Source organism: Brachypodium distachyon, chromosome 3 (assembly GCF_000005505.3).
Source record: "Brachypodium distachyon strain Bd21 chromosome 3, Brachypodium_distachyon_v3.0, whole genome shotgun sequence".
Classification (NCBI taxonomy): Eukaryota; Viridiplantae; Streptophyta; class Magnoliopsida; order Poales; family Poaceae; genus Brachypodium; species Brachypodium distachyon.
Genome location: NC_016133.3, coordinates 55,187,865 through 55,202,925, shown reverse-complemented (window position 1 = coordinate 55,202,925; position 15,061 = coordinate 55,187,865). Strand labels below are relative to the sequence as shown.

The window sequence follows — 15,061 nt, the reverse complement described above, 5'->3', positions numbered from 1 at the left end:
ACGGAAGCTTCAGCCCAAGCAGCCTCCCGGCATTCCCCATCAGGCGCCACGTTGTCCATCGCAGCCCATCGGACGGTCTCGGAAACACGCACGCCTCCCCCTCAAGCCGGGAGCCGAGACCGCGTCGCTTCCACGGAACCGCTCCAGAAGCTTCGTCCCCCGCATTATTAAACTAAAAATCGACTAATAACCTCCTTGCTTTTATTTATTTCTCGCGTCTCAGCCTCCGTCCGTTCAACTCCAATCAGATCCGCGCGTGCTGCTGTTCCTTTTCCGCCGGCGGCGTCTTCTTCTTCTTCTTCTTCTTCCAGATTCTAGTCGTTCGAATTGTTCAGTGTTGCGGCGGTTCCTGCGCGATAATGGCGGAGGTAAGCACACGTCCGGTCCTTCCTCGCCTGGATCTGTTTCCTTGTTCGCGGCGCGCGGGATTGGATCTGATTTGGCGCTGCTTTGTTTGATTGATTGATTGATGGCAGGAGGGGCACAAGGTGTCGCTGAACGTGTACGACCTGAGCAACGGCCTCGCGCGGCAGCTCTCCACCTCCTTCCTCGGCAAGCCCATCGAGGCCATCTGGTACGCCGCTCCTTCTCCGTATCTTCGATTCGATTTCCTCTGAATCGGACAGCGAAATCGGCGAGTGCGCGAGCGATTCAGGAAGGAAAAACACGCGATTTTTTGTTTGACTCGGCGGCGTGTGTATTCGTTTTGAACACAGGCACACGGGCGTGGTGGTGTACGGGAAGGAGTACTTCTTCGGCGGCGGGATCCAGTCGACGGCGGCGGGGGCGACGCAGTACGGGCGGCCGGTGCGCGTGCTGGACCTGGGCGTGACGCACCTGCCGCAGGAGGTGTTCGAGGACTACCTCCGCGACATCGCCCCGCGCTACACCGCCGAGACCTACCGCCTGCTCAGCCACAACTGCAACAACTTCAGCAACGAGGCGGCGCAGTTCCTCGTCGGCGCCGCCATCCCCGACTACATCCTCAACCTCCCCAACGAGGTCATGTCCAGCCCCATGGGCCCCCTCATCATGCCCATGATCCAGAACCTCGAGGCCACGCTCCGCAACAACGCCGCCCCGCAGACCACCCAGTTCGTCCCCACCCCCGCCTCTGTCTCTCCGCCGCAGCCGGCCGCGGCGGCGGCGGCTGCTGCTGCTGCTGCTAGTAAAACTCCGAGTCCTGCAGCTACAGCTGCCCCTTCAAGCGCGGCGGCCACGGGCTCTTCTTCCAAGCAGGAAGATAAGAAGAAGGCTGAGAAGGAGACCGCTACTCCTCAGGCTGCCGCTGCGGCTGACCCTCTCGGGAACGCGAGGGGGAAGGTGCAGGAGGAAGTGATGAAGGAGTTCGCGGCGATCATGGCGAGCGGGACGCTGCGGGCGAGCGAGGCGGCGGCGCTGGCCATGCGCCGCGTCATGGAGCGCCACGGCGACGCCACGACTATGCAGCAGAGCTAGTGACCGTGAGACAACGGCGGAATTCCAGTTTAAAACCGAATTTGCTTGCTTCCATTGCGGGCTGCGGCACGTCGCTGTGGTGTTTTAACCGGCATAATCTTTAATTGTCTGTATTGTTTTGATGTTACATTGTGAGTTTGTGACTCGATGAATCACTGATAATGCTTTTTTACATTACATCCACGTTGGTAGAGTTGACTGTGGCGGTATGTAAATTTGATGTTCAGGGAGGAGGAAACGCTCCCTGGTGACACTGCATTAAGCCAGAAACCACAGATCAAATGTTCCCACTTCTCTGCTTTATACAGTAATGGCCAAATCTTGGAGTAACAACCAAATCTAAATCTAAGTAGAAATTTGCCCACTCAGGAGTAATTAAAGTTTAGAAACAAACATTACAACAGCCTGAACTTCTTGAGTGCCGATGCGTCCTCCCAGCATTTGCTCCCGGCATTATCTCTTCTCTGTTCAGACCCGATCAGGCTTGTAGGCAGAAGTGCGATAATAAGGATTGTCGGGGCAGAAGCAATCCGATTGAACCATGGCCTCTGTGCCGTTTGTGCACCACTGTTCAGGTGAAATTTACATGGATCCCAGAGCCCGTCTGTGCACCATGGCCTCGAAAGAATTCTAAAAACTGTTGTTTCCTCTATCAATGTTAACTGTAAGCTTATAGTATTAGAGAGAACACACTGATGTAGTGGATCTAGTAGTATGTTGGAACGAAAACTGACAGCAAAAAGCCAAAAACAAGTTATAAAACAAAACATTTCATAGAAGTTTTTGGAGTCAGCATATCTATCTATGTCATGGATGACAAGACCACAGGAGATGAAATTCTGCACAAGCAAACTGATCTTAACCTTGTAGCTGTTTTGAAAAACACATGAGATGCTCACTTTACCGTGTAAGGACATAAGACCATTCGATGCATTAAGAGCATCAGCAGCAGACTACTCAAATGACCCCCTATAGTTATATTTGGGGGTTTTCAGCAAAAATGCTCCTCCAGAAGAACACCCATCCAACTACCTAAACCTAGCCGGTCCCCAAATCCCCATCGGGAGCCCCCAGGTTCGTCTGCCGGATCGGGAGTCCCTATCGCTGCTGCGCCAACGGAATCGGTCCTCTTCCCGCTCCTCCCGCCAAGGTACGTTCCTCCCTTCCCTTCCCTTTTCCATTCTCCCTGCACGACGAGTGAAGAGGCGAGCGGCAGGTGCGGCGGCGCTGTCGATCCACGCGAGGCAGAGGGCGGGCGGCGGCCGGTGGCAGGGGGATGCGTGCCAGCGCGGCCGGGGGCGGGCGGGATGGGCGGCGGAGGAGCTCGGGGCGGGATGGGCGGGGAGGTTGGGGCGGGAGGGGCGGCGGCAGGGGGCGGGATGGGCGGCGGCGGGGGGTGGCGGGGGCTGGATGGCCGGCGGTGTTGGGGAAGGGCCGGGGGTTGGATGACCGGCGGACGAACCTGGGCAGGGGAATCCCATTTTTTGCAGAGAGAAAAGCAGGAAGAAGAATTGGTTGTAGATAGAAATAGCAGAAGATTTATACATATATGTAGATGCAAATTGTAGATCAATTTAGTTGTTGTTTTATGAGAGCAGATCATACAATTGCTTATAATTTTTTATTGTGTTGCAATTGAAAGCCATAGTCGATCGTTCTTTGTTTCAATTGTGACTCAATTGCTTATAATTTTTTAGGGTGTTTCAATGGACAGCCAGAGTCCTATGGGTCTCTACACAAATTTGTTGAGTGAAGGATACACCCAAGAAGCTTGGGACCAAAATTTGGACAGTCCATTCGGAGAACAAGTAATGCAATTTCAAGTAACTCCTCCGGTAAAAGCAAACACCAAGAGGACAAGAAACTTCACTGATAAAGAAGATAAAGTGTTGGTGGCTGCATGGTTGCATGCTAGTATGGATCCAATAGTAGGTACTGAGCAAAAGCATGCAACTTATTGGAATAGGATTCATGAGGAGTATGAATTGCACAAGCCACAAGGAAGTGAGCGCAATGTCAATTCCATATCACATCGTTGGTCCGTTGTGAAAGAACAAGTGGGTAGGTTTTGTGGATGTTACGAACAAATTATGCATAGGCACGAAAGTGGGAAGACAGAGCAAGACAAGGTAGTTCTCCTAGTTGTTTATTTTCATTCATATGTTTTTTGCAAATATACTAAGACATATTCGCTTGTGCAGATTGTTGATGCTCTCAAATTGTTCAAGTCACAAGATAAGACCAATTAATGGTTTGTGCTATTGCATTGTTGGAACATGCTGCGTTTTGAACAAAAGTGGTTAGCTCAAGCTGATAGGTCATCTCATAGTAATAAAAAGCAGAAGTCAAGCTCCAATGCAAGTCCAAGTATGTCTACTCCTGGAGTTGACGCGATACATATTGATGACTTTGAAGCTACATCTCCGGTCAAAGCTGGTCACATGAAGAGACCCATTGGGAAGAAGGCGAAGAAAGAGCGGCAACGTCGAGGTAAAAATGTTACCTCTTTAGAAGATAGTAATGTTGTGATGGCTTTGGATGTTATGTTTTCAAAGAGGACAGAGTTGGAGGAGGCAAGAGATATGGCAAGAGAAACATCAAGACAAGCAAGAGAGATGGCAAGAGAAACGGCACGACAAGCAAGAGAGGATGCAAGAGAGGCATCAAAGTAAAAGCGTTATGTTGGAGCACTTGCAATGGAGCAAAGGAAGTTCGAATTTGAGGAAAGGAAGATGGAAATGGACATCATGAACAAGGATCTTAGTTCGTTGGATGATGACCAAAAAGAATACTACAAGATGATAAGGCATGATATCATTGACCGACGATCTAAAAGATCGATTTGACTATGTTGTTGTATTAAATATTTGAGTATGGACTATGTTGTTGTTTTAACTATTTGAGTATGAACTATGTTGTTGTATTAACTATTTGAGTATGGACTATGTTGTTGTATTAACTATTTGAGGTCCATGGACTAATTCATTAAAATAGTTGCATACATTACCATACATAATATATATTACACCCCTCCATAATGTAAAAACAGTACATGCTAAATAGATCAAGTCAGCAGGGTAACCTTCTTCGGGACAAAACCTTTCCGACTTAGATCCTAACTCTAACTACATACGACTAGGTAGATTGCACACTACATTGCCCCATAAATTTGCCACAGGTGCTCAACCAGGTCATCCTTTAGTTGAGAGTGGACTTGTGCGTTGCGGATGTCAAGATGATTTTGAATGAAGTCTGAGAATTCAGCCGTCTGTGCATGAGATGGAATAACCTTTTCTCCCATGTTGTCCACGAACAATTGCAAAACGAGCTTGAAGCACTCCAAATGCTCGTTCCACATCCTTCCTATGTGCTTCTTGACATTTTGCAAAATATTTATTCTTCTGCCCTAGTGGAGAGGGTATTGTCTTAACCAATGTGGCCCACTGCGGGTATATGCCATCAGCAAGGTAGTACCCCATTGTATAATTGTTACCATTTACCGTAAAATTAACTTCTGGAGCTTGCCCTTCTGCTAGCCTTGCAAAGATCGGGGAACGGTGAAGAACATTGATGTCATTAAGAGAGCCAGGTAAACCAAAGAAGGCATGCCAAATCCAAAGTCTTGTGAAGCAACAGCTTGTAGAATGATTGTGGGCTCATGCACATGGCCAGTATACATACCTTGCCATGATGAAGGGCAATTTTTCCACTCCCAATGCATGCAGTCGATGCTCCCTAGCATTCCAGGGAACCCTCTGCTCTCTCCAATTGCAAGCAATCTAGCGGTATCGGCTTCATTTGGAGCTCTAAGATACTCATCTCCGAAAACTTCAATAATAGCTCTAACAAATGCTTTCATACTATCTAAAGCAGTACTTCCTCCAATCCGAACGTACTCATCTGTATCATCTGCTGCTACACCATAAGTCAACATTCGGAACACTGCGGTAGCCTTCTGAAGAGATGATAACCCAAGTTTTCCAGCAGCATTTCTTTTTCTCACAAAATAGCTATCGTGTTCCCGCACAGCTTTCACTATGCGAAGAAACAACGGCCGAGACATTTGAAACCTGTGAGAACAAAGGTAATTAGTTGAACACTAGAGGAACAATATAAATGCAAGTAAAAACCATATGTACGCATTGCTTACCTTCGGCGAAAATACGAGGGGCCATAGACAGGATGCCGTGCGAAATAGTCTTTGAATAATCTAGCATGCCCAGCTGCGATATCGCGGTTAATTACCTGACGACCCGGCACTGAACCGCGACGGCGTCGAGCATTGAACCGCGTGTTTGCGTCGAGAACTATGGCCACCGTAGCAACCATTAGTTCATGGCCGTCCTCCTCCTCCTCCTCCTCCTCCTCCTCCTCATCCTCCTCCTCCTCCTCCTCCTCCTCCTCCGACGAACTCACGTATTGCCAAAGTAAGCTACGACTCATTTTTGTGAGAGGAGGTTGAGAGGTGTGGTAGAGAGTGAATGGACTGAGAGGTGTGGTAGAGAGTGAATGGACAATGCCTTCAGAGCTCCACATATATGTAGACTAAGAAATATATCCGTTGGAAATATAGCCGTTGAGAATATAGCCGTTTGAAAATATAGCCGTTCAAAATATAGCCGTTTGGAGGTATAGCCGTTCAAAATATAGCCGTTTGAGAATGAAATTATAATATTATAGTTTATTTAATTAAATGAATATAAAAATAAAACTATTCGATTTAAATTATAAGCGTTTCAAATATATAATTTCAAGTCAAGTCGTTTGAAATATAGATGTTTTACAAAAACGGTTGAAGCATATGAATAAAATATGGATGAATGAATTATAGGGGGTGAGATTTGGGTAGTCTGCTGGGGAGATGGCAAATTTAGGAAGAGAATCTATAGTAGGGAGTCCCCATATGGAGATTTAGGGAGTCACATTTAGGTAGTCTGCTGGTGATGCTCTAACATCACTTGTCAGGGAGACATCTCTGGCAAGGCAGTTTGTCAAACCACTATTTCATCGCCAAGTCAACGAAAAAGATTAAAAACGTGAAATTACGACCGGTCATAAGCTTCAAGGGCATGTACAATGGTTAATAAGACTGTCTTATCTTAGGTGTTCCACGTCATTTAGAAAAGACAACAAAACATGTTGTACAATGGGTTATCTCTTAGTGTTATATCTTAAAATGAATGCTTAGATGAATAAAATTAACTAAATAAATGCTAAGAAAAGGTGAAATCTAGTACAATGGAAAAATTGACTTATCTTTGTCTTATAATTCTCGTGAAGAGATCATCTCTTAATTAAGAGAAGGCTTGTGTCTTTTTTTTCGTTTCTCTCTCTTTCACGTCAGATTTTATCCTATGTGGCATCGCTAAGAGAAGACTGACGTCACCTCGTTGTACACGCCCTAAGCCCCTCCAATTCTCACTACATCTGTACAACCAAAAGGTCGACATCCTCTTTGTACTTGTTTGGATTAAGGGGTTGTTTGATTTGTGCTCCCAACCAGCCTAAAAAAATTGGTGGCCTGTGTTATTTGGTCCATTGCATAATTTTGGTTGCTAATATGATTCATCCCACATCTCTCGTATATTTTTGCCAAATAGTTGGAAATGAGGGCCGCAAAATCCATGGCTAAAAAATTGGCAAGACAAATCTTGCCTAAAACGCTATCCCAGCCGTCATGCTGCATGCCTCTAATTTTCAACCTACCAAGTTCAGTGATAAATGTAATAAAATCGAGATAAGCATGCCAATAAAATTTTTGTCGAACACAGCAGTTCAATGACAAAAGAACACAATCTAGATAGTAGAATACGGAATCGAAAAGTCAAAAATAGTCACAATCTGTACGTTCTTGTTGCCGGGCTAAAGAAGTTGGGAGAATGCGTTCTTGTTTTCCCAACCAATCATGCGGTCTCTCCTGAGGGCCACGGACCACTGCTTTTCTCTTCCAAATCTGCACTGCTTGCTCTTCCCGGACGGCACTTCATCGACGGCAGCGGCGTCGCTCGAGTTCTCTTGCAAGAGTGGGTTGTCTCGGGCGTGCTTGACGAAGCCCTTGCCGAGGAACCGCTTCAGGAAGTTGAGCTGGACCAGCCTCGCCCACTTGGAAACCTTGAGCACGCAACGCTGGCTCGACGGCGCCGACCTCCGCATCATCAAGTCCTCCTCCTCCCAGCCATCTCCTTGTTCTTGCTTCGCCTTAACCATGGTGGAGATCTGCCGGAACATGACACATTGTTCGCCCGTCAGATCGTAGTCTTCCTCCACGCCTCGGCTGCCGCTTGCGAGGTCGGCCACTTTACTCTCGAGTGCCTGCATGTCTTTCGGCGTTGCGTGCCGCGTCAGGTTGAGCTCGGCGCACACGGCCAGCGCCTCGCCGGCGGCCGTCAGGACGGCGGAGTCGTCAGTGTCGAGGAGCTTGACGAGGTCGCCATACGGGAACATGGCCTCTTTCCAGGCGTGCGGCTGCGTCCTCAGATTGCCGCCGAGGGTGGTGAGCAGCAACGCCCATGCCGACAGTGCGGCGTTCAAGACAATATCCGTGTTACTAGCATTAGTCCCGGCCAGATTATGCTTGATCACGGCCCAGATGATCTTGATCGACGGCTCCGCGTCCTCCGGGCAACGCGCGGCGGCGAAGGTGACAGCGGCGAGGCAGTCGAGGGCGGCCCTGGCGGTGCCGCCGGACATTGACCTCGGCTTCGAGAAGACGGGGAGCGCTAGCACGTTGGCGAGGATCTCCTCGGAGCAATCGCGATTGGCACCGACGGTGAGCGCGAGGAGGCCGATGGCGCGGTAGGCGAGCAAGGCGGACTCCTGCCGGCCGAGCAGAGAGGCCTTGCAGCCTTCCAAGGCGGTGAGGCAGCGGTAGTCGATTCGGTCCATGGGCACGAACTCCTCGAGCGCGCCCACGAGCCCCGCGATGCCAGCCTCGCGCTTGGAGCGGCGCTTCTCGTGGATGCCGTTGACGCAGGTGTCGATTACGTCCAAGTTTTCCATCCCACCGAAGTTGTTGAATCCTGCACGGAGCCACAGTTAATACACAACCAGATGAACTCAGCCTTTTTGCACGAAAGACATTGTTGGCCGTCTTGATGAACAAAGCCCGAAGGGGCCGAGGCAAGCGTGATCGACGTACCGCTTCTAGTTGACAAGTAGCCGGCCGGCGCCGGGACACGAGCGTAATCACGAAACCACCGACCAGGCGGCATCGCGGCCGGCGTGGATCGGAATATCGGATCGATCACGCTTCACGCGCTCCGTGGATGTAGAACGTAGGTTCTGCTGCAGCTTGATTAGGCTTGCGTGAGGAAAGAAATAAGATCGGGGAGACGGGACTCTTTTTCCTCCAGGAAAGAGATCGTGTCGATTCAGAGTTGGAAACAGAGACGGTGTCAGGGACTCAGAGTTAGAGTGAGCAGAGAAGCTAGGAGAGCAACCAAAGGGGGGCCGATGGACGGCCGCATGGCGTGAACAAAAACGCGGGCCCATACACTGAAAGGAAACGACTAGAGAGGCCATAGCGACTAGAAGAATTAACAAGATGAGAGAAAGACCAGAGAGGCCATAGCGACCAGAAGAAATTAGAAGAAAGGAATCCGGGGGTGCCTCAATCCCTCTCTACCCAATTTGCAGTTTTGATAGGTCTCTTTTAGAATAACAGGGACATGTCTCTGCCTATACATATGTAAATTGTAACTTATTATTATCATCAATATACCACAGTAGGAGCCTCTCCTATTGTTTTTGGTCAAAAAAAAGGAAGAAAGGAATTCGGGGGAGGGGAGGGGGGCGAACCGAGTGAAACCAACAGATTTATCCATTATGGTCTTAGGACACCCTTAAGACTGGCAGCTTGGCAAAGCCTCACTTCATCATAGATTGCATCGGCGATTTTGATGGGGATCATCGTGGTAGCATGGAAGACACGATTATTTCTTTCAATCCAGATGAACCACCAAGAGATCATGATCAGCCTGTTTAGGTCCCCCTTGTCGGCATTAGATATGAGTAGTCAGTCAAGGAGCTCCACCACAGAAGCAAGGAACAGGCCAGCGAAGCGCTTGCAATCAAAGGAGAAAGCGAGAGGCTGTAAGAGGCTCCACACCTGCTTTGAGAAGGTGCAAGTCGAGAAAATATGGATGGCATTCTCTGGGTGGCAGAAACAAAGCTGACATGTTGGATTATGTTGGATATTACGGACTACCAAGCGATCCGCGGTGAGACATCTGCCAAGACAAGAGAGCCAAGCCGTGATCTTAATCTTGGGAGGGATCTTGGTTCTCCAAATCAACTTAAACTACGGTGCCCTGATTCTGCCAATGAATTTATGATGGTATGCAACTCCTGAATTCCAAGCAAATGTCAAGCTACTTGGTTCGACATTAGGCTCGATCAAATTTTGCCGTGGAACTGCTTGCTCGATATCTAGCTCGAATACCCGGGTCCAATGCCAAGACCGACCAAACACATTGAATCTTCGTATTTGGGTCCTATACAATGCAAATGTCTAATTCCAAGCCTCAATATCTACATCCAAACACGGTGTTAGGGCTTAAGTAATCTTGTTTTAGCAAATTTATACCGTAAATTATACCAGTTTTGAGTTGAGTGTGATTTTTATCTACTGTACTGCAATACATTTGAGAGTTAAAAAATTATACTTTCTTCTAAAGTTATTTTGCTGTAGTGTTTTTTTTGGCGGAGAATTCTTTGGAGGGGTCTTCTTATCTTTTTTTTATTTTTAGAATCGGTCTTCTTATCTTTAAAAGGGGACGGAGATAAGGTTAAAAAGGGACAGATCGGTCTTCTTCGAAGATAAGGTTAAGGTGTATCTTATACTCCCTCCGATTCTAAATTGTTGTCGAAATATTACATGTATCAAGACGCTTTATAAGAATAGATACATTCATATTTGGGCAAATTTGAGTCAAGAATTTAGGATCGGAGGGAGTACCAATTTCGAGTTGAGGGAGATTTTGATATCTACTCTGGTACATTTGATTTGAGGGTGAACTCTAGGGTTCACCAATATCTACTCGTAGGGTTCCTCCCAAAAGATTTGATTCCAAATCGGTTGCTTCAGTATGATGTTTTTTTTCTGAGATGGGTTCATGAGTTCTATGGTTCAGACTTGATTTCATCTCGGCACACTGCGCTGAGTTCTATGGTTGTGTCACTATACAGGGTTGATATGTGATATTATTCAGGTGATGCAAATTTGGGTTTGTTCTTGGCTTCTTGCTTTGCTTATTGGGCCTCTATGATTGTTAGATTAATTAACATCATTCATTCACTTGGGTTGCTTCATAATTGTGTCCATCTATAAGGATTACTCATATGAATTGTACTGATGTATGATATCATGGGAGTCATGTTTATGGTAGATAGAATAGCGCATTTGTTAAAAACTTAGCCCCTTTTTTCTTCTAAATGTAGTCGATCCCAACACTGGAATCAATATATTTTTTGGGCATCATCGGATCACGGGCTAGCTTGTTGATCATTGGTTAGCACGTATTTTAAGTACAGATCATTGCCAATTTTACTTAGTCATCGTTGGTTAGTAGTAGGTATTAAGGCCATGGCCAGGCTGCGTCGTTTCGGATTTGATCATATCAACACACAAATTTTTCTCACATGTAGTTCTGTAGTTTAATTAAACTCGGTCGACATTCTCAGATATATTTCTTTTAAGATCACTCGTGAAAACATTTAACATGGAGTTGCAATGGGAAGGTGCTATGAAGAGTTATGCATAGTAAGGAGAAGTTCTACTTGTTTTACAGTAACAATTCTGCTTGTTCATCACCAAATTTGTTGGAGATGATAATGGGTATTATGTACAACCAAGATTAACATATTTTCCTTTTCTGTTCTTGTCAGAATCTAGAACGTTCGACGGTTTGCCTCAAAGGAATTCCAATAAAATAAAAAAATTCTGGCCCTTCGAGAAACAAAATAAAATTTGGAGTACCTATTTTTGCACATGGCACTATGGCCGGCAGTCAACCCAAGTTTGAATAAAATTTGGAGTACCTATTTTTGCACATGGCACTATGGCCGGCAGTCAACCCAAGTTTGAATAAAATTTGGAGTACCTATTTTTGCACATGGCACTATGGCCGGCAGTCAACCCAAGTTTGTGGACCGCTGCCTAAAATATCCTTGATGTGTTAGTTTATTCTTTGCAATATATTGTTTTACTTGGTTGCTTGATTACTTTCATACAAGGGTATTTTATTGCCAATAAAGCATAACAAAATCACGTTTAGTATCTTTTTATATCCCATGTGATAGAATGTGAAAAATGAAAAACTTCTAACTCAAAGTAGCTAAAACATCTGATTTATAAGTATGGTCAATAGCTTCTTCCAGGTGCCAATTAGACGGCATGTGAAACCTAAAAGGTTACCGCACAGTTCTCACATTTGAATAGTTCAACCAAGGTAAGGTTTTTTTAGCTGCTAAAATCCAGCCTGGTATGTCTTGCACGTTTTATCTTATCATCTATTGCCTACTCCCTCTGATCTTAAATTGTTGTCGAAATATTACATGTATCTAGACGTTTTTTAAGAATAGATATTCATATTTGAGCAAATTTGCATGAGTCAAAAATTTAGGATCAGAGGGAGTACAATATTTTTTTTATACCTTAAAGGAACCGATTTCGAAGCATCAGGAACGTAGTCAATTGTAAGAAGTGTATTTTTATTTTCTGTGGCGCGCAACGCGCGGGCATCTTACTAATAATTCTTTAAAGTTTCAAAGGTGACGTTTGAAATTTATATACTCACTCCGTCCTGAAATAAGTGGCGTTGATTTGTATAAGAATTTATACAAATACACATAACTTATTTTGGGACGGAGAGATTAGTTGTTTGTGTGTAATGTGAATATTGTGTTATTTTAATCTCACAATATCTTACCAGCAAAAGGTTGCGGCAACACCCTAATCCTTTGATGAGATAGAAAATGAGTTTATCCCACCCATCTTTTATCATGCAAGTCTAATGAAACAGAAAATTGGCTCACCCAAGTCATCCAACCAAAAAAAATACTCATATATCCTATCCATGCCATTAGGGATATCCTTGTGCCATCGGGTACATTTGCATGGTGACCAAACTTCACCTTACCAAATTTGGTCATTGACTAAAATTTGGTTTTTGTTTGGATGAAAGCCGACTACTCCATTTGACAAGCACTACCAATTCTAGTTATTTTTTTTATCAAAGTTGGCCAACTTATGAGTAAGGAAATCCTCAACCAAATTTTTGACAAACAAATATTTTGCAAGGCTTTTATGAGCTAAAACTAAACAGCCCCATCCTCTCTCGTACTACTTGGACTAAAACGCTACCTTGGGTCTGTCATGATGCATGCCTATAATTTATTAGAATCGAACCTAGCAAATTCAGTGACAAAACCAAATACTTGTCGTGGTATTAGTGCAAAGAAACGAAGGGAGCACAACCGAAATAAGCATGCGTATGATTTATTTATTTTTGACAGCAAGCGTATGATTTTTCTTTATCCAACATGCTGTGAACAAAAAACGGGGCGGCAGAAGAGCTTAATCACGAAACCACCGACCAGGCGGCATCGATGCCGGAGACCGGAGTGGATCAGATCGATGGCGCTCTCCGCGGATGTAAAAAGAGCACTGCTATACGTACGACAGATTCACGTACGCGGAGCACTTCCGATGTAAAAAACGTACTTCGTGCTACTGCCGCCTAGGTGTGCGTGCGGACAGAAGTAAGGTCGGGGACTCGTATTTCTCCCAGGAAAGAAACGACGTGTCAGAGTCAGAGTCGGAACCCAGAAGCTAGAGCAAACAGAGAGAGATCGATTGACGGCCGCATGATGTGAACAAAAACGGGGCGGTAGAAAGCTCGTGTTTGCAAAGGGCTTGCGGTTCCGGCCCATACTTGAAAAGAAACGGGAGGAAACAGCGTAACTAGGCCGGGCCAGAGTAGGATGATTATGTTTTAAGCAAACAAAAACGTTGGCCCACGCTCAGTCAAATGCTATTTTTGTGTGCTACTTCCATTGCACTGTGGCCCATCCGCCCATGCCTATTTCTGATAAGAAAGAAAAGACGCTGCACGAGTTAGAATCACGTTTCTGTCTTGTCTCTTCTCCACGAATCAACAGGGCCGCCTCCCGTCACTAAGGTTGGCAGCAATGGAATGGATGGAGAGGACGAAAACAAAGTGGCAAGGAAGAGAACGCTCGGCCGACGAACAGCCACAAATTGGAAGGTCAAGGAAAACAGAGCATTTTCCTTCTTCTTCATATAGTAGAAAAAACAGAGCATCCTACTGTAGATGTTTACGCAAGGACGCCGGCCCGATCCTCCCGAAAAATTCCCGTTCTCCCTTCGTTCCCTCACGCGTTCATTTGCATCAGAGCACGTGACATTTCAATACGTGGAAAGGAAAACCAAACCAAAACCAGGAGTCCACTTGCTTCCGTCCGGCCGTGCCGTTCGCCGACGACCTCAAAACAGAAACGGCGCGCGGGGCCCGCCACCCGACGGCGGCGGCGGCTCGTGCGACTCACGCGCGGCGGCGAACGGCGCGTCATCGTCCGTTCATCCCCACCGTCCGCGCGAGGCCGATCCACCGGCGCAGGTCGCACGCGTGAGCTATTTCTGAGCTGTACCATGGGAACGCGTTGCACGGCCCCACCGTCCGCCCGCGCCACCGCAGCCTTGTCCGTCTCTCTCTCTCTCTCTTTCTCACTGCGGTTGCTGCTCCCTGTGGTCTCCCATGTGCCTCCTCGTTCTTGTGTAGATGGAGCATGCAGTGGACCGGTACGAGTATTTTTGCAGAGAGAGTAGCTGAGGCCCACCCTACCTTATCTCTAAGGCCTCCTATGAGCAACCGGTTTTTTCTAACGGTAAATATTTTTTTGATGACACTTCTCCCGGTCTTTGGATTGTTAGCAAAAAGCATGACACCGAAAGTTGCAACAAATAATCATGTATATGTTGATTATTTTCTCTTTTGAGGACTGACCAGACTACCGGAGGGTATAATTATGGGTGTAAGGACTAAACACTCACATTTACAATTTACGGAACATGCAACTACTCCCTCCATTCTTAGATACTTGTCGTTGTTTTAGTGCAAACTTAAACTAAAACAGCGACATGTATTTAGAAACGGAGGGAAACTAATTTCAATTGAATATACAAACTGTGAAAGAAAACCATTGAATGCTCTCATCCCACACTTATCTTAATGCAATGCATGGAGTTTTACAAAAAGAATCAGTTTTCGTCGGGATTCCTTCTTGTCGCTAAAACCAAGTTAGATTAGTTTTCCTGGTAGAACGTGGACACTCCCTCGAGCTAAATTCCGGAAATGGCTCAATATAGTGCTAGAATAGTCTACGTTATCTTGCATCTACATTCAACCAATTCAGACATATTCTGTACATGTCGTATCTACTCCTCTATGAGATCCCAATGCACTTATTTAATAAAATGTCCCGATACATTTTGGCCGACAAGAAAACTAAACGACTAAAAAAGACGGTTGACTATGTCTTTCTCACCGTTATCACCAGACACAACTGAAACTTAATTTTTAAA

At 46.0% G+C, this 15,061-nt stretch overlaps 3 protein-coding genes across 3 annotated transcripts; 1 reads left to right on the top strand and 2 right to left on the bottom strand.

Annotated features, from left to right (window-relative positions):
- Positions 1-184: 184 nt before the first annotated feature.
- LOC100842155 (desumoylating isopeptidase 1) lies at positions 185-1,748 on the top strand. The gene is made up of 3 exons (XM_003572890.4): positions 185-368; positions 477-574; positions 717-1,748. The coding sequence occupies exons 1-3, from the start codon at positions 360-362 to the stop codon at positions 1,456-1,458; spliced, it is 849 nt and encodes a 282-aa protein (XP_003572938.1). The 5' UTR covers positions 185-359; the 3' UTR covers positions 1,459-1,748.
- A 2,970-nt stretch (positions 1,749-4,718) lies between these two features.
- LOC106866423 lies at positions 4,719-5,787 on the bottom strand. Its single transcript, XM_014900588.1, has 3 exons — positions 5,609-5,787; positions 5,199-5,528; positions 4,719-4,995 (listed from the first exon to the last, which is right to left on the bottom strand). Exons 1-3 carry the CDS (start codon positions 5,785-5,787, stop codon positions 4,719-4,721), a joined length of 786 nt encoding a protein of 261 aa, XP_014756074.1.
- A 1,533-nt stretch (positions 5,788-7,320) lies between these two features.
- Positions 7,321-8,735, bottom strand: LOC104584307. Its single transcript, XM_010238566.2, has 2 exons — positions 8,597-8,735; positions 7,321-8,477 (listed from the first exon to the last, which is right to left on the bottom strand). Exons 1-2 carry the CDS (start codon positions 8,667-8,669, stop codon positions 7,321-7,323), a joined length of 1,230 nt encoding a protein of 409 aa, XP_010236868.1. The 5' UTR covers positions 8,670-8,735.
- Positions 8,736-15,061: the final 6,326 nt, after the last annotated feature.

What these genes read in the sequence shown, in the direction of transcription:
- LOC104584307 (XM_010238566.2), bottom strand. Translation starts at nt 8,669, where the DNA reads ATGCCGCCTGGTCGGTGGTTTCGTGATTACGCTCGTGTCCCGGCGCCG. An exon ending in CTACTTGTCAACTAGAAGCG is followed by an intron (nt 8,478 to 8,596) that starts GTACGTCGATCA and finishes GGCTCCGTGCAG; the next exon opens with GATTCAACAACTTCGGTGGG.
- LOC106866423 (XM_014900588.1), bottom strand. Translation starts at nt 5,787, where the DNA reads ATGGTTGCTACGGTGGCCATAGTTCTCGACGCAAACACGCGGTTCAAT. An exon ending in CCCTCGTATTTTCGCCGAAG is followed by an intron (nt 5,529 to 5,608) that starts GTAAGCAATGCG and finishes TTGTTCTCACAG; the next exon opens with GTTTCAAATGTCTCGGCCGT. An exon ending in AGCAGAGGGTTCCCTGGAAT is followed by an intron (nt 4,996 to 5,198) that starts GCTAGGGAGCAT and finishes GATCTTTGCAAG; the next exon opens with GCTAGCAGAAGGGCAAGCTC.
- LOC100842155 (XM_003572890.4), top strand. An exon ending in AAGCCCATCGAGGCCATCTG is followed by an intron (nt 575 to 716) that starts GTACGCCGCTCC and finishes TTTTGAACACAG; the next exon opens with GCACACGGGCGTGGTGGTGT.